This window comes from Chlorocebus sabaeus, chromosome 17, assembly GCF_047675955.1.
Source record: "Chlorocebus sabaeus isolate Y175 chromosome 17, mChlSab1.0.hap1, whole genome shotgun sequence".
NCBI lineage: Eukaryota > Metazoa > Chordata > Mammalia > Primates > Cercopithecidae > Chlorocebus > Chlorocebus sabaeus.
The window spans coordinates 36,708,789-36,729,684 of NC_132920.1; the positions used below are offsets into that span (position 1 = coordinate 36,708,789).

Below are 20,896 nucleotides of genomic sequence, written 5' to 3' on the forward strand. Positions count from 1 at the left end.
TTATTTGTTTTGAGACGGAGTCTCACTCTGTTGCCCAGGCTGGAGTGCAGTGGCGTGATCTTGGCTCACTGCATCCTCTGCCTCTGGGTTCAAGCGATTCTCCTGCCTCAGTCTTGCAAGTAGCTGGGATTACAGGCACGCACCATTATGCCTGGCTAATTTTTGTATTTTTAGTAGAGACAGGGTTTTGTCATGTTGGCCAGGGTGGTCACAAACTCATTAAAAGATGAGACACCTCAGGTGATCTGCCCACCTCAGCCTCCCACAGTGCTGGAATTACAGCCAAAATTTTTTTTTTTTTGAGACAGGGTCTTGCTCTGTTGCCCAAGTTGGAGTGCAGTGAAACAATCATAGCCCACTGCAGCTTCAAACACGTGTACTCAAGAAATCCTTGCCGTCTCAACCTCTTGAGTAGCTAGAACTACAGGCACACAGCACCACTTTGCTAACTTTTAAAAAAAATTTTTTGTAGAGATAATAATAAAACTGCTGGTCTCAGAATCCCTGACCTTAAGCGATTATCCCATCTTGGCCCCCCGAAACATAAAACATTAAACCAGGCTGGGCATGGTGGTTCATGCCTGTAATCCCAGCACTTTGGGAGGCTGAGGCGGGCAGATAACAGGGTCAAGAGATCGAGACTATCCTGGCCAACATAGGAAACCCCGTCTCTACTGAAAATACAAAAATTAGCTGGACGTGGTGGTGGGGGCCTGTCATCCCAGCTACTTGGGAGGCTGAGGCAGGAGAATCGCTTGAAACTGGGAGGTGGAGGTTGGAGTGAGCCAAGATCACGCCACTGAACTCCAGCCTGGCGACAGAGCAAGAATCCATCCCAAACAAACAACAACAGCAAAAACATTAATCCTTATACAAAACTCTTAGTGCCTGGTCATCTAATTTATTCCTTTTCTGAAAATATTTTTTTTTTTGTGAGACAGTGTCTCACTATGTGCCCCAGGCTGGAGTGAAGTGGTACAATCTCAGCTCACTGCAACCTCTGCCTCCCAGGCTCAAGTGATCTTCCCAACTCAGCCTCCTGAGTAGCTGGGACTGTAGGCACACAACACCATGCCCAGCTAATTTTTGTATTTTTTTGTAGGTGTGCGGGGGGCGTTTTGCTATGTTGTCCAGGCCAGTCTCAAACTCCCGGTCTGAAGTGGTCCTCTCGCCTCAGCCTTCCAAAGTACTGGAATTACAGGCACAAACCACTGTGCTCAGCATTTTTTGTTTTTAATTTTAAATTAAAAAAATATATATATATGCAGCCAGGTGCGGTGGCTCACACCTGTAATCCCAGTACTTTGGGAGTTGGGAGTCTGAGGCGGGTGGATCACTTGAGGTCAGGAATTCCAGACCAGCCTGGCCATGATGGCGAAACCCTGTCTCTACTAAAAGCGATTAGTTGGGCGTTGTGGCAAATGCCTGTAATCCCAGCTACTTGGGAGGCTGAGGCAGAAGAATTACTTGAACCCAGGAGCCAGAGGTTGCAGTGAGCCAAGATCACACCACTGAACTCCAGCCTGGGCAACAGAGTGAGACTCCATCTCAAAAACAAACAAACAAACAAATCTTAGATGTAGTGAACTGGTAACAGGTGAATTTTAGAACTGGAAGATAACTTAGTACCATGCTCTCAACTTGAGATAGTGAGAAGTCTGTGTCAGAATAATTTTTGTATTTGAAATCTTGGCTTGGTGTGGTGGCCATTTTGGGAGGCAGAGGCAGGAGGATCACTTGAGCCCAGGAGTTCGAGACCAGGCTGGTCAACATAGCAGGACCCCCACCTCTGTAAAATAAAAAAAAAAAAGAATTTTTGTATTTAGAATCTTTCTGATGGCAAGTGACAAGAAAAAACCCAACTCAAAGTGGCTTAAGCTACTTTGAGGAAACTGTAGGAACTTGTATGGTGATCTCTCTGTGGTCGGGAGTCTGGTTCCAGGACCCCTGAGAATACTAAAATCCGAGGATGCACAAGTCCCTTATATAAAATGCAGTATTTGCATATAATCTATGCACATCCTCCCTTATAATTTAAATCAACTCTACATTAATTATACCTAACACAATATACATAAATGGTTGTTATGCTGTATTGATACTGTTGTATTATTTTTTATTCTTTTAAAAAATATTTTTGATCTGCAGTTGGTTGCAGGAACCTGAGGATACAGAGGGCTGACTGTACGTTCAAATAACTGGGAATTCAGGCTGGGCTTTGTGGCTCACACCTGTAATCCCAGCACTTTGGGAGGCTGAGGCAGGCGGATCACCTGAGGTCAGGAGTTGGAGACCAGCCTGGCCAACATGGTGAAACCCCGTCTCTACTAAAAATAACAAACATTAGCCAGGTGTGGTGGTGCATGCCTGTCATCCCAGCTACTCAGGAGACTGAGGCACAAGAATTGCTTGAACTTGGGAGGTGGAGGTTGCAGTGAACTGAGACCTCGCTGCTGTACTCCAGACTGTGCAACAGAGCAAGACTCCAACTCAAAAAAAAAAAAAAAAAAAAAAAGAAAGAAGAAAGAAAAAGAAAAAATAATTGGGAATTCAGAAAGTGGAGCTGGGTTCAAGGCTTCTTAAACAAGACTCTCCATGGCTCCTTATTTCCCACCTTGCAGTTCTCCTTCCCACTGTGTTAGGTCTACCTCATGCTGCTTCTTCCCTCCTGGAAACAGGCTGGCTGCCCAGCTCAGGACTGTGCTAATCAGGGGAAATAGCACACCTGTCTCTGGTTGGCCTGTGAACAGTGCTGGACTCAGCAGCTGACTGGTCTGACTGGATTACTCATCCTCATTCCTAATGGTGGGGGAGGCGCAAGGGAGGGACTAAGAACTTGGATGATTTAATTAATCCAGAATGGTTACCTCCCTACCCCTGAAAAAGAGGGATATAGGACCCAACCACATTCAAATCAATAATATGTACTACTTGTGAGAAGGGTGGTTTCCCAAAGAAAATCAAGAGATATTCCTACAACATAATGATTCCCATTCTGTGTCTGTACCAAAAACTCTGATATGTCTCCTTGAAGCTTCACGTATTCGAGGGTCCAGACAAGAGTAGTGGTCATATAAGTTTAAAGGAAGATTAAAATACTCCACAGGACCAGGTGTGATGGCTCACATCTGTAATCCCAGTACTTTGGGAGGCCAAGGTGGACACATCACTTGAAGCCAGGAGTTTGAGACCAGCCTGGCCAACATGATGAAACCCCATCTCTACTAAAAACACAAAAATCAGCCCGGTGTGGTGGTGCACACCTGTAGTCCCAGCTACTTGGGAGGTTGAGGTAGGAGAATTGCGTGAACCCGGGAGGTAGAGGTTGCAGTGAGCCAAGATCGTGCCACTGCACTCCAGCCTGGGCAACAGAGTGAGACCAAAAAAAAAAAAAGAAAAGAAAAGAAAAGAAAAAAAACCTCTACAGCAAGTGGACAATTTATTTGTCTGAAGTCGCTAGAAGATGAAAAGCTGTGGATGGCCAGGGGAGGTTCAGAATGTTTTCGTTACTAGAGGTGGAGGGATTAAGAGAGTTCCACTGAAAGACAACACACTTGACTAGCACCACACACACAAACAAACAAACGAACAAAAAACAGGAAAAGTGGTGGGAAAGAATGGGAAAATGAGATGGTAAAAGTTTTAAAAGGCCAGCATGTATTTATTTATTTATTTATTTATAAGACAGGGTCTCATTCGACTGCACTGGAATGCACTGGAGTGCAGTGGCACAATCTTGGCTTATTGCAGCCTCATCTCGGATTCAGGCGATTCCCCCACCTCAGCTTTGCGAGTAGCTGGACTACAGGTTCCCATCACCACGGTTAATTTTTTGTATTTTTAGTAGAGACAGGTTTTCCCCATGTTGCCTAGGCTGGTCTCAAACTCTTGGTCTAAAGTGGTCCACCAGCCTAGGCCTCCCAAAGTGCTGCGATTACAGGTGTGAGCCACTGCACCCAGCCGGCCAGCAGTTTGAAAAGCAGTGATTGTGCCAGACGATTTACATACATCATTTCTCTTAATTAAATAATTTAACAGGTGGCTCAGGCCTGTAATCCCAGCACTTCCGGAGACTTGTTTGAGGTCAGGAATTCGAGACCAATCTCAGGAGTTGGATTGGTCTCAAACAACTCTCCCAAGGCAGTAGAATCGTTTGAGGCCAGGAGTTCAAGACCAACCTAGGCAACAAAGTGAGACTCCTCTACAAAAAGTCGAAAAATTAGCCAGGCACAGTGGCTAATTTTAACCTATGAGGTCCAGCCCACAAGGTCCAGGTTGTGGTGCGTGAAGTTTGCTCCAACGCCCTCCTGCCTGAGTAAGAGAGTAAGACCCTGTCTCAAAATAAATAAATAAATAAATAAGTAAATGAAAGAAAGAAAGGAAAAAAAAAAAAAAGCCCAGGTGCTGTGGCTCACGGCTGTAATCCCAGCACTTTGGGAGGTAGAGGATGGTGGATGGTTTTGAGCTAAGGAGTTTCAGATCAGCCTGGGCAACATGGTGAAATCCTGTCTCTACAAAAAATACAAAAATTAGCTGGGCGTTTGTGCTTGCGCCTGTGGTCCTAGTTGTTGGGGAGGCTGAGGCAGGAGAACTGCTTGAGCCTGGGAGGTGGAGGTCGCCGTGAGGCAAGAACAAACCACTGCACTCCAGCCTGGGTGACATAGCCAGACCCAGAGTCTCAAAAATAAATAAATAAATACATAAAAATAAACAACTATGTATTGCTTGACTGCTGTGTCGTTTCCAAGCCCTGGGGATGCAGGTGTGACCACAATTGGCCAAAGTGACAAAACCAAACAGCTGTAACCCTGCAAGACTGGGGTTATTTTATACAGAGGAAACACAGAAGTTAAACATTCTTCTCAGGACGCTTCAGCTAGTAACTAGCAGTGGGGGCTGGGGCCAAATCCAGGACTGCCTGACTCCAGAGCCTTTGATTTGATAGAAGGAAAGAAAATGAAAAAGAGGAGAAAAGATTACATAGAGGAGGGGAACAAATCAAGGCAAATATAAATGAGCCAGGAAAAAAAAAATCTAGATGAGAGAGAAATAAGAAAAGGTTTGCTAGGAACCCCTACCCCCCTTTTACAGGTGAGGAAACTAGGCTGAGATGTAATAAATCTGTATTTTTCCTTCGCTACAGATAAAGCTTTAGAACCACAATAAGAGGTAAGGCTTCAAAAGAAAAATACCTGGGAAAGTTAAAACATAATAATTGGCTGGCCAGGTGTTGTGGCTGAGGCCTGTAATCCCAGCACTTTGGGAGGCCGAGGCGGGCAGATCGCTTGAGGTGGGGAGTTCGAGACCAGCCTGACCAGCATGGTGAAACTCCATCTCTACTAAAAATACAAAAATTAGCCGGGTGTGTTTACAGATGCCTGTAATCCCAGCTAGTCAGGAAGCTGAGGCAGGAGAATTATTGGAACCCGGGAAGCGGAGGTTGCAGTGAGCCGAAGTCACGCCATTGCACTCCAGCCTAGGCTACAGAGTGAGACTCTATCTCTAAAAAAACAAAAAACAAAAAACGGAAAAACGTAATAATTGGCATATCTTTCAGCTAAGAGGGAATAAATAAAAACACAGGTTCTTTTTCTCTCTCTTTTTTTTTTTTTGAGATGGAGTCTTGCTCTGTCACCCAGGCTGGAGTGCAATGGGATGATCTCAACTCACTGCAACCTCTGCCTCTCGGGTTCAAACAATTCTCCTCTCTCAGCCTCCCGAGTAGCTGGGATTACAGGTGTGTGCCACCACGCCGGACTAATTTTTGTGTTTTTAGTAGAGATGGGGTTTCACTATATTGGCCAGGCTGGTCTTGAACTCCTGACCTCAGGTGATGGGCCCGCCTTGGCCTCCCAAAGTACTGGGATTACAGGCATGAACCATCACACCCAGCCTTTTTCTCATTTTTTTTTTAGAGCAGATGTAACAAGTAAATTTAGCAATACGTCAGACTAGACTGAAAGGGGTTTAGAGTGGGGGTATATTTGGGGGCAGGAGACTAGCTGAACTGTTCAGGAAATCTTGGTGATTTTTATTTTCTTCCTTTTTTTTGACACGAAGTCTCGCTCTGTGGCCCAGGCTGGAGTGCTGTGGGAGGATCTCAGCTCACAGCAACCTCCACCTCCTGGGTTCAAGTGATTCTTCTGCTCTCCCAAGTAGCTGAGATTACAGGCGCCCGCCACCACGCCCAACCAATATTTGTATTTTTAGTAGAGACGGGATTTCACCATGTTGGCCAGGCTGGTTTTGAACTCTTGACCATGTTGGCCAGGCTAGTTTTGAACTCTTGACCTCAAGTGATCCGCCTGCCTCGGCCTCCCAAAGTGCTGGGATTACAGGCGTGAGCCCGGCGCCCGGCCCTTGGTGATTTTTCTAAGCTTATCACAGTCTCTCTCCCCTTAGAGTTAATTATTCTTGTGGCTCTGTCTTCCTAAGGGAAGTGGTTCGGACAAAATACATGCCAGGCAGTGCAAGGGCTGCTAGGAGAAAGGCCCGAGATACCCCTCCCGGCATTCGCTTGGGGGCCCACAATTTACATTCAAACTTCTTCAGAAACTTCCTTTTCCCGGTGTTTGCTAAAGGTGATAGTTTCCAGGTCACCTGACCGGTCTCCTTTGCTGTCAGCGCCAAGTCCTGCAAGTTTGCGTGAGAGGCGAGAAACCAGCAAGAGTTTGGCAAACTTTCTAAACCAGGCTTTTCCTTCAGGGTGGAATCTAGGCGGCCACAGTCTGGTGCCAGCTGGGTTACAAACAGCTCCGTGACCTGTTTGTAAACGCGGTGCTCTTAGTTCCAGCCTAACCGCTCACAAGGGTGAAGCACTTAATTAATTCATCTTTTAATCTTGTTAGAAGCCAACCGCTCCTATTAGTGTTTGGGCGTGACGGGGACGGTGCTGTTTATGAAGTCCCAGCCCATTTGGAGGTTAGGAAGAGGGGTCTGTGGGTAACTTGAAGGTCGACAGACTAGGAAGAACGCTCGAGGGAGCGCCAGGCCTGTTACAACGAGCGCGCGCCGGCGCACTTCTCCACCCACCCGGCGCAACCGCCAGAGCGCGCTCCCAGCAACCGCGGCTCTCGCTGCGTTTGTAGCCACTACGTCACGGCCTCTTCTGCTTCTCATTGGGCGAGTCCGTCCAATCATGTGATTCCAGTATGGCGTATAAATAAAGGCGAGGAGAAGGCGGTGGTCCGCCATTTCGTGGACGCCGGGTGAGCGAGAGCATTGCTGGGTGTTGGGCCGGAGGAAAGCAGGAAGACCCATCGGAGCGTGTGGATTTGAGCCGCCGCATTTCTTAACCCTAGATCTCGGTAAGAGACCAGCGAAAGAGGGAGTGAGGTGGAAGTGGAATTTAACCGTACCAAGGAGGAGTCAGGCCCAATGGCGGCGCCAGATTGAGACAAAGAGGCGCCGCCGCCATTTTGTGACGTTCAGCACGGGGCGGTGGCGGGGGTTCCCGGCCCATCAGAGGGTTTCCTAGTCTTGGGGTGGAGGTGTTTATATTCCTTAGTGGGTGATGAGCCAGGATAGGGGGTTACCTGGGAGTTGGGAACCACAAAGGGGACCGATAGCCGAGTTGTATTCCAGGTCGCGGCCTTTTTATGTTTATGGCGCCTTTTTTTTTGGCCCATCATTTAATTGGGAAGCTCCTCGGAATGCTTTTGTAAAGTCACTAACCAAGAGTGGATCTTTTAGTTCATGTTAAATGGCCCCCGTAATCACCTTTACTTTCATGTAGTTTCAGTTTTTGCAGCCTGAATCTAATCACTTTTTTCTAAGACCGAACGATCTTCCTTGAACTTCTTCGTTCTTTTAGCCGCCTCCCATTAAAATGTAGGCTTAAGACAGGTGCCAGCGGTGTTTTTAAAGATTTTCACCAGTGGTTTGATCTTAGAACTCCTGGGCACAGGGTGTGGTCACAGCAAGTAGGATGTGTCTGGACTGGATATTTTAATTAGACAAGCCCAGAGTAAGAAGAACGTGGTGTTTATGGAAAGCACTTGAGCTAAATTATTGAGTATATGGTTTTTATGTAATTGAAACTGGTCTACAAGTTTATCAGATTCATCGCCGAAGTGACGACTAAGTAATAAAGCTTAATCAAATGTAAGTCCGCCAAGGAAAAACAAAAAAATAAGTCCCCAAAGTGCAGTGAATTTTTGAGTAGCAAATGCCACTTTGTAACTTTTTATTAAAGTAAAATTATCTCAAAGTAGTATTTAGTATAATCAGTGTTGTGTAATCATCACTTACACGTAGTTCCAAAACATTTCCGTCACCCCCCACCGCCCCCAGGAGACTCCTACCCATTGAGCCCTTACTCCCAGTTTCCCTGTCCCACTTCCTCCAGTCACTAGCCACCACTAATCTGTCTCTCTGAACTTAGCTATTTTAGATATTTAGTATTTATGGAATCGTGTATTTTTATGTCTGGCTTCTTTAGCGTAATGTTTTCAAGATTTTCCAACGTTGGAGCATTTGTCAGTACATCATTCTGAACAATACTCATTTTATGTCTATACCACATTTTGCTTATCCGTTTCTGTTGATGGACATTTGGGTTAACACCTTTTTGGCTACTGTGAATAAGTGCTGCTATGAGCTTACGTTTAAAAAAAAAAAAAACTGGAAAGTTGGTCTCGTTGCTTGAGAAATTCTTACTGCATAAGACTTTGGTCTATTTAATGACATGTGATAGCAGCCTTGTTCCTATGATTTCAAATGACCAAAACAATTTTTTTGACGATGGAACCTCGCTCTGTCGCCCAGACTGGAGTACAGTGGCGCGATCTGGCTCACTGCCACCTCCGCTTCCCGGGTTCAAGCGATTGTTCTGCCTGAGCCTCCCGAGTAGCTGGGACTAAAGGTGTGCGCCACCATGCCCGGCTAATTTCTGTATTTTTAGTTGAGACGGAGTTTCACCATATTGGCTAGGCTGGTCTCGAACTCCTGACCTCGTGATCCGCCTGCCTCGGCTTCCCAAAAGTGCTGGGATTACAGGCGTGAGCCCGGTCCATGGACATTTTTTTTTGAAATGAAAAGTTGGGTTTTTATTAAAGCTGATACGTTTTGGCTTATGTAGGCACTTTGAATCCCTTTCCTGGTAGTGTAACCTAAAGGACTAGCTTTCTTCATCATTGTTGTATTTGGTTTTGAGTCCCCATTCTTTTATATTTGAGTATAAAAGAACTCTTTTATACTTTTCTAGAAATGCTTTATTTTGGGAATTAAATAAAATAACAGGTTAAGTCTTTAACTCACGGCCCAGATGATGGTAAATGCTCCTCCAGTGTTCTCACGTTCCAAGGAAGCTGTTTTTTCCTTCACTAATTGCTGGCTTCCTGAGGGTTACGAGAGTAAAAGTTAGGGTGCTTAGCAGTAACATTTCTTGTTTGGTTTCTGGCATTTTGGAATTAAGGTTTTTTTCTCTTTACATGCTACCTTAAACTCTTGTGCACCATAATGGAATTCTTTCTAAGGATCTGTGGTTTTAACTGTAGATGTTTAGATAAATGAATATTTTTGGTATTTTTCATTACAGAAATGCATCGTGATTCCTGTCCATTGGACTGTAAGGTTTATGTAGGCAATCTTGGAAACAATGGCAACAAGACCGAATTGGAACGGGCTTTTGGCTACTATGGACCACTCCGAAGTGTGTGGGTTGCTAGAAACCCACCCGGCTTTGCTTTTGTTGAATTTGAAGATCCCCGAGATGCAGCTGATGCGGTCCGAGAGCTAGATGGAAGGTGATTTAAATTGATACAAATGTATTGCTTGTATTTTTCATATTTAAAATGTATAGGATATGTGGCTCTTAGATCTGGCTTTCCCAATCACTGGCCAATTGTATCTTTAGATACAATTGGGATTTTTTTTTTTTTTTTGAGACGAGTCTTGCTCTGTCACCTGGGCTGGAGTGCAGTGGTACAATCTCGGCTCACCGCAGCCTCTGCCTCCCGGGTTCAGGTGATTCTCCTCCCTCAGCCTCCTGAGTAACTGGGACTATAGGCGTGTGCCATTATGCGGGGCTGATTTTTGTATTTCTAGCAAAGATGGGGTTTCACCATGTTGACCAGGCAGGTCTCGAACTCCCGACCTCAGGTGGTCTGCCTGCCTGGGTCTCTCTCCCAAAGTGCTGGAATTACAGGTGTGAGCCACTCTGCCCAGCCAGGATCAAATATTTTTAAGAGTAGTTGTGAACTGATACTTTAAAAATTGTTTACAAAATGGTTACACGGGTTTGTTGTATCTTTACTTTTATGTGTTTGAAATACTTATTCCAGAAAGTGAATCAGTTACTATCTCCCTTTGTGTTAATAGTGTCCTGTTAGCTGGCTAAGTAAGGCCTGAGTATTGACCTCCATGCCCCCACCCCCCTTTCCTCATCTTTGGAAATATAATGGAAAAAAGGGTCTGAGCGTTCACTGTAAAGCTACATGAAAGGTTGGTCAATTCAAGCAGGTCGTAGTAAAGTTTTCCAGGGCTCACCTCTTCCCAGTCACTGTCCAAATATGATAGCTTATCTAAATTTAATGACTGGTTGTATGAGGGGTGAGAAGTAATGGTCTTTTCTACTACTCTGAGCTATAATTTCTTTTTTTAAAAAATGTATATTATTTAAAAAATAATACAGATGGCGGTCTATGTTGCCCAGGCTGACTTCAAGCTCCTGGGCTCAAGCCATCCTCCTACCTCAGTCTATCTGAGTGCTGGTATTACAGGAGTGAGCCACCTCACCTGGCCACAGCTATAATTTGTTCTGTGCTGACTATTGAGGGGAGAGGGTACTGTAAAATGGCCAAAATGGTTGTCTTGTCTTGAGCCCATTTTTTACTTGGAGTTGGGCGGGGGGAGACCAATAAATACAGCCTGACAAATAACTGAAATAAGTGCTGGGACCTCAAAGGAAGAAGTCGTAATGAAGATACAGAAGAACTTGTTTTTCAAGGATAAATGGATCTTCACACTTAAATTGCAACTGTTAACAAATTAATATTGAGCTCAGTAGTCAGACTGGCTCTAACAATTAGGCAATAAAATAGAAGTTGGCTTCCTTGTGAATTGGTACTTTAGAAAATCCTATTTAATTGTTTAATTTGAAATTAATTGAAGTTTTAATTTGAAACTGGGAAACAAACTTATTTTGTTTTTCAAGACAGAGTCTTGCTCTGTCCCCCAGGCTGGAGTGCAGTGGCGTGATCTTGGCTCACTGCAACCTCTGCCTACTGGATTTGAGCGATTCTCTTGCCTCAGCCTCCTGAGTAACTGGGATTACAGGCATGTGCCACCACACCTGGCTATTTTTTGTATTTTTAGTAGAGCCAGGGTTTCACCATGTTGGCCAGGATGGTGTCGAACTCTTGACCTAGTGATCCGCCTACCTCAGCCTCACAAAGTGTTGGGATTACAGGTGTGTACCACCATGCCCGGCCAAAGCTCACTTATATTAGTAAAAATAAGGGAGCTAGAAATTTGGTATTAAATTTCACAGACATTCAGATGTGTTCTTTGCAGAATAGCCAACTGGGAGTACTTTTGGCTTTAATACACATGTCAGAAAGTTAGGCTGTTTTAAGTTTAATATCTTTGCTTCCTCAGAACACTATGTGGCTGCCGTGTTAGAGTGGAACTGTCGAATGGTGAAAAAAGAAGTAGAAATCGTGGCCCACCTCCCTCTTGGGGTCGTCGCCCTCGAGATGATTATCGTAGGAGGAGTCCTCCACCTCGTCGCAGGTACTTGAGAGAAAGCTTGTTTAGAGGTATTGGTGTAATGGAGTAGCTAGTAGGAGCAGGTATTTCTCTTAAAAGTTTGTTGGTGGGTTTTAAACTTTGGAAGAATCGGAGGTTTCTATGAATACATTTGTTGGGTGTAGTTTGGGGTATGTGAGTTGTGCTGAGTGTTGGCTTTTGTCTTTAGGTCACTGTTCATGTTGGTAGTCAGTAACTTCTATCTTGGATCTGTCTTCTAGTTCATCTTTCTAGTTGCATCTTTCCAAATCTTCCCTTATACTTCAATTTAGGCCTTTTTCCATTTCTTGGCTCCATAATGACAAACATTACATTCAACTCTAGCTCTTCACAAATTTGTGTTTTCTACTACTAGCGCAATTGTAATATTTATCAAACAGGCAGCTGTTTTAATGTTACAACTGGTAAAGTAGAAGTCATTCTGAAACTAACTTAAGTCACTGACCAATAAAGGGGGCTAAAAAAGACGTAATCCCAGTCATCTGTTCTTCAATCCCAAATAGGAGAAAATTCAGTTTTTTTATAATTGAAAATGGCATCATTCTTGGACCAGGCAGTATTGTCTGGTTGCTAACTCCACATCTCCTCAGACCTCCAAAATAGTTTCTATAGGACTAAATTTACCTCTTACAGGTGAGTGGAGTCCTTCTAGGAGACAGGAGTTCAAAATCTTGCCCCTTTTGCTATTTTGAAAAACAACAGCACACTGTTGCCCATCATAATAAAGAGTATTTGTTAGCTAATAGATGGTTGTACTGATGGCTTGTTTTTCATTTTTTTTTGTGCTTTTTGGTCCATCTATTAATAAAAATGAACCCCGTTACAGAGTCACCATCATGTCTCTTCTCACCACCCTCTGAATCTGCATTAGCCAGTCAACTAGCCCTTTCAGCGTCATGTGACCAGCGCGCCCCATTCAGCTTGGCTGGTGTCGTTTCACATGACCCAGGCTGGCCAGTCGTCAGGTTGCACCGCCCTTTGGTTCCCGAGCATGCTGTTTTCTCTCAGCCTTCTCTCCAACCTTAACCAAATCGGCAGCAGCCACCTCGACCGCCCACACATTCCTGGCCAATCAGCTCAGCTGTTTATTTACCAAATGTCTTCACAACAACTACAGCAGCAGCCTTCGGCTAACAAAAAAGCAGGAAAAATCCACAACACCCCCTTCGCCAACCAACTAAATCCAACGCAACATCTGGCAAAACCTTTTCAGCAAATTCTTCCTGGCCGTCAGTCCGGCAGCCTCACCTCACCATTTCTAGCTTGTTGAAACCCAAAACTAGTAAGTTTTTCCTGCTTATACAGTTTACTGCTGGTTAAAATAAGGAGTAAGCGGCTTAAAGTAATTCTTTTTTCTGGATCAAAGGCTGGCTGTGCATAATTGAATGGTAACGTACATATATATTGCTTGAAAAACTTTTAAGGGTGATAGGGAACTCGTAATGTAACTAGACCTTCAAGTGAAACTTATTTGCATGTGCGAGATGCCAAACTAAAAAATTTTAATATCTCTAACAGATGAGCTTTCTTTTCTGGCAAAAATTTGTTGAATCCTATCACCTTTAAATGGTTTTACTAACAGTTTCAAAATTTAAAATTTTGGGGTTGAAGTGTGGGCCAAGCTAAGGTAATTTTGGTAAGCCTAAACACACTCTTAAATGTGACGATCACAAATGCAGTTCTAATGTACCACTTAATGGCATCAATATTTACACCTACCGCGTTTTCACAAAATTACACTATCCACCTGGTACCTAAGTCTTGTCATGGACTTACAGGTTTGCATGGGTTCCAAATACTGGTTTATGGTACTGTTTTTGGAACTACTTGTGGGACTATATTTTGGTGTGGTGTTTGGGTAGTGAGGTTAGTTTGACATGAAGTTTTGCATTGGACAGATCTGCTGTGAAGCATTCTTTGTTAAAGTGAATCCATGGTTGGAATACCTGCTTTTCACTTGAGCTTTTTGTTCCTTAATCCTTCTGTGCCTTTTTTTTCTTTTCTTTTTTTTTTTGGACGATGGGTGCCAGTTCTTCGGCACATTCACTGGGCCCAACAGTGAGATTGAAAAGTTGGGAAATGCCTCACGCCATAAATACTAATTGATGATGAGCCTAATTTTCCCGTTTCTGCTTTTAGATCTCCAAGAAGGAGAAGCTTCTCTCGCAGCCGAAGCAGGTAAATGACTACCTTTTTTGGCTACATTCTTAGAAATGGCAGTGTTTCTGCTGTTCTTAAACTTTTCCAGATGGCTTGGTTAATGGGAATAAACTTTGGCTTTAATAGTGAACAGGTTGTAAGGATGAGTCACTTTTGAGTTTTCAAAGACTTTTTAGAAAGTATTTAGTTTTTTTAAAAAAGAGGGTCTGTCACCCAGGCTGGAGTGCAGTGGTGTGATTATAGCTCACTGTGTCCTTTAACTCCTGTCCTTGGAGTGATTCTACCTCTTCGGCCTCCTGAGTAGCTCAGACTACAGGCACATACTATCACACCTGGCTAATTTATTTTTTGTGGAGATGGGATCGATCTTTGTTGTCCACTCTGTTCTCAAATTCTTGGCTTCACGTGAGCTTCCTGCCTCTGCCTCCCAAAACATTGGAATTATTGGCATGAGCCACCATGCCAGATCAAGAGAATATTTACGTATAATTTTACCATACCTCATTGGTCCTAATGTTTTTTCTGTCGTTTAGGTCCCTTTCTAGAGATAGGAGAAGAGAGAGATCGCTGTCTCGGGAGAGAAATCACAAGCCGTCCCGATCCTTCTCTAGGTCTCGTAGGTAAGATCTTAAGATAATTTATATTTAAGACTTTGCATACATAGTGTGCTAAGACCTTTTTTGTAAGCATGAATTTTTTACTTTAAAAGTCTATTTTGATACATCACTAAGAGTTACCAAGTTACAAATGTAATGTTTTGTTTTCTGTTTTTTTAGCCGATCTAGGTCAAATGAAAGGAAATAGAAGACAGTTTGCAAGAGAAGTGGTGTACAGGAAATTACTTCATTTGACGGGAGTATGTACAGGAAATTCAAGTTTTGTTTGAGACTTCATAAGCTTGGTGCATTTTTAAGATGTTTTAGCTGTTCAAAATCTGTTTGTCTCTTGAAACAGTGACACAAAGGTGTGATTCTCTATGGTTTGAAATGGATCATATGAGGCATGTAATACCAAGAATTGTTACTTTACAATGTTCCCTTAAGCAAAATTGAATTTGCTTTGAACTTTAGTTTTGCATAGACTGATAATAAACCTCTAAACCTGCCCAGCAGAAGTCTGATTTTTTTTTTTTAAATACAGAAACAACTGGCAAAAAAACTAAGATTTACTTTTTTTCCATAGCTGGGATATAGGATGCAGCTATAGTTGAATAAGCAGTCTTCAAAAACTGCTGTGAAACACAAGCCATCAGGTAAAAAGAAACGCTGAACTATTAAATTAGAGGTTTTTGAAAAATCCAACTTTCATCCTGGGCAGAGGTTGCCTAGTTGGTATAGAATCTGTTATTCAAGAAAGTTTACCTTTGCTTTAGGTCATAAGTTCCTTATTTGATTGCTGTATATGGATACATGGCTGTTCGTGACATTCTTTATGTGCAAATTTGAGATTTCAAAAAATGTCCTGCCAGTTTAAGGGTACATTGTAGAGCCGAACTTTGAGTTACTGTGCGAGATTTTTTTTTCATGCTGTCATTTGTAATATGTTTTGTGAGAATCCTTGGGATTAAAGTTTTGGTTACAAATTGTTGTTTAACTTGAAAGCCTGTTTTTCCTTGCAAACTCAAATCTGTGAGCTTGGTACCAAGTCCAGGTATAACATTCCTATTGGAAGCCATACTTATATTTTCTTGTAAAGTGCTTTTGAATTAATAAAATATTAGCATAATGGTGTAATAGTCAGTTGAACCCACTGTTAACCATTGTTCTTATCCCATGGGAAGCAGTTGGTTACACGATTCTTATTTTATAAGAAACACAGCTGAGAGGCACTATGGATTAGTCTTCTGAAGTGAAGGGAATATAGATGTCACCTAAGTGATAGTTAACACTTTTTTTTTTTAAGGAGTAGAAGCCAGTTCAGGGTCCATGTTGTTTAGTGACCAACATTTTAAAGTATAGCAGCAACCTGGTACTTAAACACAAAGTAAATTGCCCATTAACAATCGTTTTTATCTTTAGCATGAAAACTTTCCACAGGTCTAAAAATTGCTTCCATTTTTTAATTTGAGGTGTTGCATGGGAATTCTAAGCTGATCCATCATGATGTAAAGTTCACAATATGGTTCAAATGTAACAGTGCAGAATTGAATATGGAGGCATGCATAACCTTCCTCTTAGAAAATGGGAGGAGTTGTAATTTCAAATTTTTGTGCAATTAGATTAAATCATAATGCAACAGTCTTGTGGCTTAGTTTCCTTAAATATGCTCTTTCAAGATAGTTTTGGATTATGCTGTATTGACTGTCTTAAATATGAAAGATAAGTCATTGCATTAAGAGTTCAAGCTATATGAATATATTAAGATATATGGCCGAAATAATTATTAAATTATTTCCACCTTTTACACAAATCTCGCGGGGAGAATTGGTGTCAGGAAGATTCAGCCTTGAAGTTAAGCATGTTAGCTTTAAGAGCTGAGATCTAGCTACTTCACTCCAACCTGAGTGAAAGCATGTTCAAGAAAGACACTTTTCAGACTGTTGATTTACTGCAAACTCTAGCATTGGGCATTTTGTCTTTCAGTATTCCCACATAGCCTAAAAACTGTTCCTGTTAGGAACAAGGCAAGATAGCTAAGAAGTTACGGAAGCCACGCAATGTGTCAATTACATTGCTTTTATAAATGGAGAACTTAACATGGGCATTTTTTGGAACTATATGCCCAAAATATGCAGGCTCTTAAATTGGAAGGGTTTCTGTAAAAAGGACAGTTAGTTATGGGTATAATATGGCTAAGAGGAATAATACAGAACCTAAAATAAAAGTGACTTTACCAGGGAGTTACCCTGACTTAAGTGACTTACAGTCCCAGTTTGCAGTTACTTTAACTAGAAGCCCTAGCACAACCTCAAGACTTAAACTGTAGAACATGGAACTTGTTAAAGCTTTGAATTGCACATTTAGATTGTGGCTCTTTGGAAGTTTTAAAGTTCCTGTAATTTCCAAAATAACAGGTCACATTAACCAGTCTTGTCCATATTCTGGGTTGAGTGTAAAACTGAAAGAAATCACAAAACTGAACTCAGACCTGTGGTTTAAGGATTAAGGTGTTCACTAGAAATCACTATTATTAACACTTGATGGCAATGTAAAGAAATATTAAGGATTATAGTTGGTTATGTTTTCAAAGATACTGGCTGAACGTGGTGGCTCATGCTTGTAATCCCTAGCACTTTGGGAGGCTAGGGCGGGCGGGAGGATCTCTTGAAGCCAGGAGTTTGAGGCCAGTCTGCCCAGCATGACAAGATTTACATTTCAATTTTTTTTCTTTTTTAAAGGAATATTTAGCTTGATTTGGTTCACAGTTTATTGTGGGTTGCTTCTGACCTCCATGTCTTTCGCAGAAAGTTGAAAATAAGGAAGGTGTAGTTGACCAAGCACAGGTACCCTGTATCTACCGTATGAGTATCTTAGAGATCCTTTCAAACATGCAATCTGTCAATGTCCATGACACCCCCACCTTATTAGACTGCGGTCAGTCGCGCTCACTCAAACCCATATGTGAGTGGGAAATCCAGGTTATTACTATATTGATTTTAGTACAGTGCTGCTTAATTAGGAATTTTGTTGGATTGAAGAGGTATTTCAGAATAGATACAGCCAGACTCCTGGCTCATTGACTTAGTTTTTCAGGGTGACCTAACCCTGTGTAATTTTGAGGAGTTCTACATGATAAATACTCATGGTGATGTGAGAACCACTAGTTTAGTATATTGTCCAAGTTTGTTTTTTTCAGAGTTCTGAATGAGATTTAGTTGTCATATCTAGTTGGTGGTAATCTCTTATAGTTGTATATTTTTGTATTGCCAGATTGTTGCCTTCTGGTTTTCCATCTTTTCGAGAAAGATTTCTAATTAAAGTTACTGAAGAAAAACTGGGTTGGAAGTATATTTTTCTCTAAATAATCCAGTAGTGTTGAATTTGATTTTATATGTCCACACTATTTTTTTTCATCCTGTTTTATTAAGGATTCATTGGGTACCTGAAGAGAATGCAGCTGTAGACCCCTTAAGGTTCTGAGACCAAGATCATTGAAATTTGTTTTGACTGGGCACGATGGCTCATGCCTGTAATCACCATACTCTAGGAGGTTGAGGCAGGCGGATCACTTGTGGTCAGGAGTTAGAGACCAGCCTGGTCAACATGGTGAAATCCTGTTTCTACTTACAAAAATTAGCCAGGCATAGTGGCAGGCGCCTATAATCCCAGCCACTTGGGAGGCTGAGGCAGGAGAAGCGCTGCTCCTGGTGGTTGGAGGTTGCTGTGAGCTGAGATCTAGCCACTTCAGCCTAAGTGAAAGCGAAACTCTGTCTCCAAAAAAAAAAAAAATATGTTTTGGTTAGCCTAGTATAATTGCTTAGTTTTGTCCATGCAACTTTCCCCTTGTTGGACTGTAGTACTTCATAATACAGTATTTGGATTCTCATTTAGTATCGTATTTTCTGTGGATTTGATGAAGGTACCAAAAATGATTCCTAAAGTAACACATGAAATACATGTGCAAAACATTGGTGTTTTTTTTTTTGGCTGTAAGTTTATTCAATGCAAAAGAATCCTCTCCAGTTTTACCGAGGTGGCCGACCACGTGGTCCATGACCAAATCTGCCTCTAAACTGAAATTCGGTTGCTGACCCAGCCCCAGCCTCGGCTTTCTTGTCGGCACCAGGTGGCACAGCACTCCTTCTGTAGGTATCTCTGTCAGCTTCCCCTCTTGTGAGCTTTGCAGGTTGCTCACCCTCCAGACCTTTAGGCCGAGGCCTGCCAGTCTGGACAACTACAGCATAGGGTGGCAGGCACAATCTCCGGGGGCAGATGAAGGTAATCACGGAGATACCCTCATTGGTAAGGTACCAGTAGAAATGTCTCCAGGCAAACTGTTCTTCACGTAGCCTCGGGACTTGAGAGACTGCATGGCCTTCATGACATGAAGATGAAGGTTGGGCACATTCTTGTCTGCCAGCTCCGGGTGCTTAGGCATGTGGACATCCTTCTTGGCCACCATGACTCTCTCCTTAAAAAGGAGTTCATAAATGGCAATCTGGTTCTTAGGCATCAACATCTGACAGGTCTCCGCCACGCACTAGCTTCATCCTCCCACTCTCCCTCCGACAATCTTCGCCAACCAGCGGCCCCCTACCCCATAAAATAAGCCTCCAACCCCTGTTGCTACTCAGAAATGGGTGTGGGGGGAGTGGGAGAAAGGCCCTCTGCCCGCATCCTAGGGAGGAGCAGCAGATAAGGCGGCAGGATGGCCCGGATGGGAGCCAATGGAACTGGAACTCCACCAACATTGCTTTTTTAATCTTTAGGTCTTTCTCATTTCTGATACAAGGCATTGTATGGTTGTTTTACTATAAAAGATGTAGAATATGGCCATGTAGTGCCTCACTGTAAGTTGGTACATGTGTCTTGAGCAAATGGAAATATCAAAACATTGATACTTCTCCCTAATCATTTGGAAGGTCCCGAGATGGAGACTATTTACAGGGCAAAATTAAACCTTCCGGAAAAGTCTATAGGTTGGAGTCTGCTTTTGAAAGCCTTGATAATTTGTGGTTGGGCACCTTTGTTTCAATATATGCCTCATTCAGATTTCATCTGGAGCAAGTTAGCATTCTTGTTTGTGTTTTGTTTTTTGAGACCAGTGTTGCCATGGCTTACTGCAGCCTTGGCCTCTTGGGCTCAAGCATTCCTCCCACCTCAGTCTCCCAAGCAGCTAGAACTACAGTCACACACCACAAAAAAATGTTTTTTAAGAGATGTGGTTATGTTCCCCAGGCTGGTCTGGAACTCCTCAAGCGATCCTTCTGCCTCAGCCTCCCAAAGTGCTGGAATTACAGGCCTGAGTCACCTTGCCCTGGCCAAGTTAGCATTGTTTACTGTTTTTTTATTTGCTCACAAAGCCCCAAAATGTCAACCTAAGGGGAATGTTATTGAAGTTGTTGCCTAATGCTGCCTGGAGCAGGGCAGCGGCGGGAGGGGGTGGGGTGGAGATGTGCAATTTATATTGGTCATTTGGAGAAGGAAATCTTCGAGTATTAAAAAAAAAAAAAAGAACGTTGTATAAGTCTTGAGACATAGAAATTTATTTTTTATTTAAATTTTTTTTTGAGATGGAGTCTGTTACCCAGGCTGGAGTGCAGTGGCTTGATCTCGGCTCACTGCCACCTTCGCCTCGTGGGTTCAAGTGATTCTCCTGCCTCAGCCTCCCTAGTAGCTGGGACTACAGGCATGTGCCACCACGCCCAGCTAATTTTTGTATTTTTAGTAGAGCCAGGGTTTCACCGTGTTGGCCAGGCTGGTCTTGAACTCCTGATCTCAAGTGATGTGCCTGCCTCGGCCTCCCAAAAGTGCTGGGATTACAGGCATAAGCCACCGCGCCCAGCCTAGAAGTTTCATTTTTGAAAGAATAACTCCTTTGGGAAACAATTCTAAATCTTAAGCTCAGGTAGCTGGTAACTTTTAAACACCTCGTCCAGCTGGCTCTCTGCCACCAGAATCTCATAATTACATTTATTTTTAGTTTAGATAAAACTACCCATGTTTTCAATGAAAGTATTTTATAAATACAAATTGGAATGTTGATTTGTCATTTAATTTTTTCATATTTTCCTCACATGTCAAAAGACCATGACACAAGCCACTTATGGGATATGGTGATAAATCATAACACCAGCTCAATATCTAGAAATAAAAATCTATATAATAATTGTGTTTGACTGGAGTGCAAGTTTAGGCTGTTGACCTTTAGCAATTCATTTTCACCCCAGTTGTTTTTTTTGTTGTTGGTTGGTTGGTTGGTTTTGAGATGGAGTCTCTCTGTCCCCCAGGCTGGAGTGCAGTGGTGTGATGTCAGCCCACTGCAACCTCTGCTTCCCAGGTTCAAGTGATTATCCTGCCTCAGCCTCCCGAGTAGCTGGGATTACGGG

At 42.9% G+C, this 20,896-nt stretch overlaps 1 protein-coding gene and 1 pseudogene across 1 annotated transcript; one reads left to right on the forward strand and one right to left on the reverse strand.

Moving 5' to 3' along the window:
• Positions 1-6,963: 6,963 nt before the first annotated feature.
• Positions 6,964-15,644, forward strand: SRSF3 (serine and arginine rich splicing factor 3). The gene is made up of 6 exons (XM_007972781.3): positions 6,964-7,307; positions 9,539-9,746; positions 11,599-11,733; positions 13,888-13,926; positions 14,442-14,528; positions 14,685-15,644. Exons 2-6 carry the CDS (start codon positions 9,541-9,543, stop codon positions 14,710-14,712), a joined length of 495 nt encoding a protein of 164 aa, XP_007970972.1. The 5' UTR covers positions 6,964-7,307; positions 9,539-9,540; the 3' UTR covers positions 14,713-15,644.
• A 2,888-nt stretch (positions 15,645-18,532) lies between these two features.
• Positions 18,533-19,047, reverse strand: LOC103221585 (small ribosomal subunit protein eS10-like; annotated as a pseudogene).
• Positions 19,048-20,896: the final 1,849 nt, after the last annotated feature.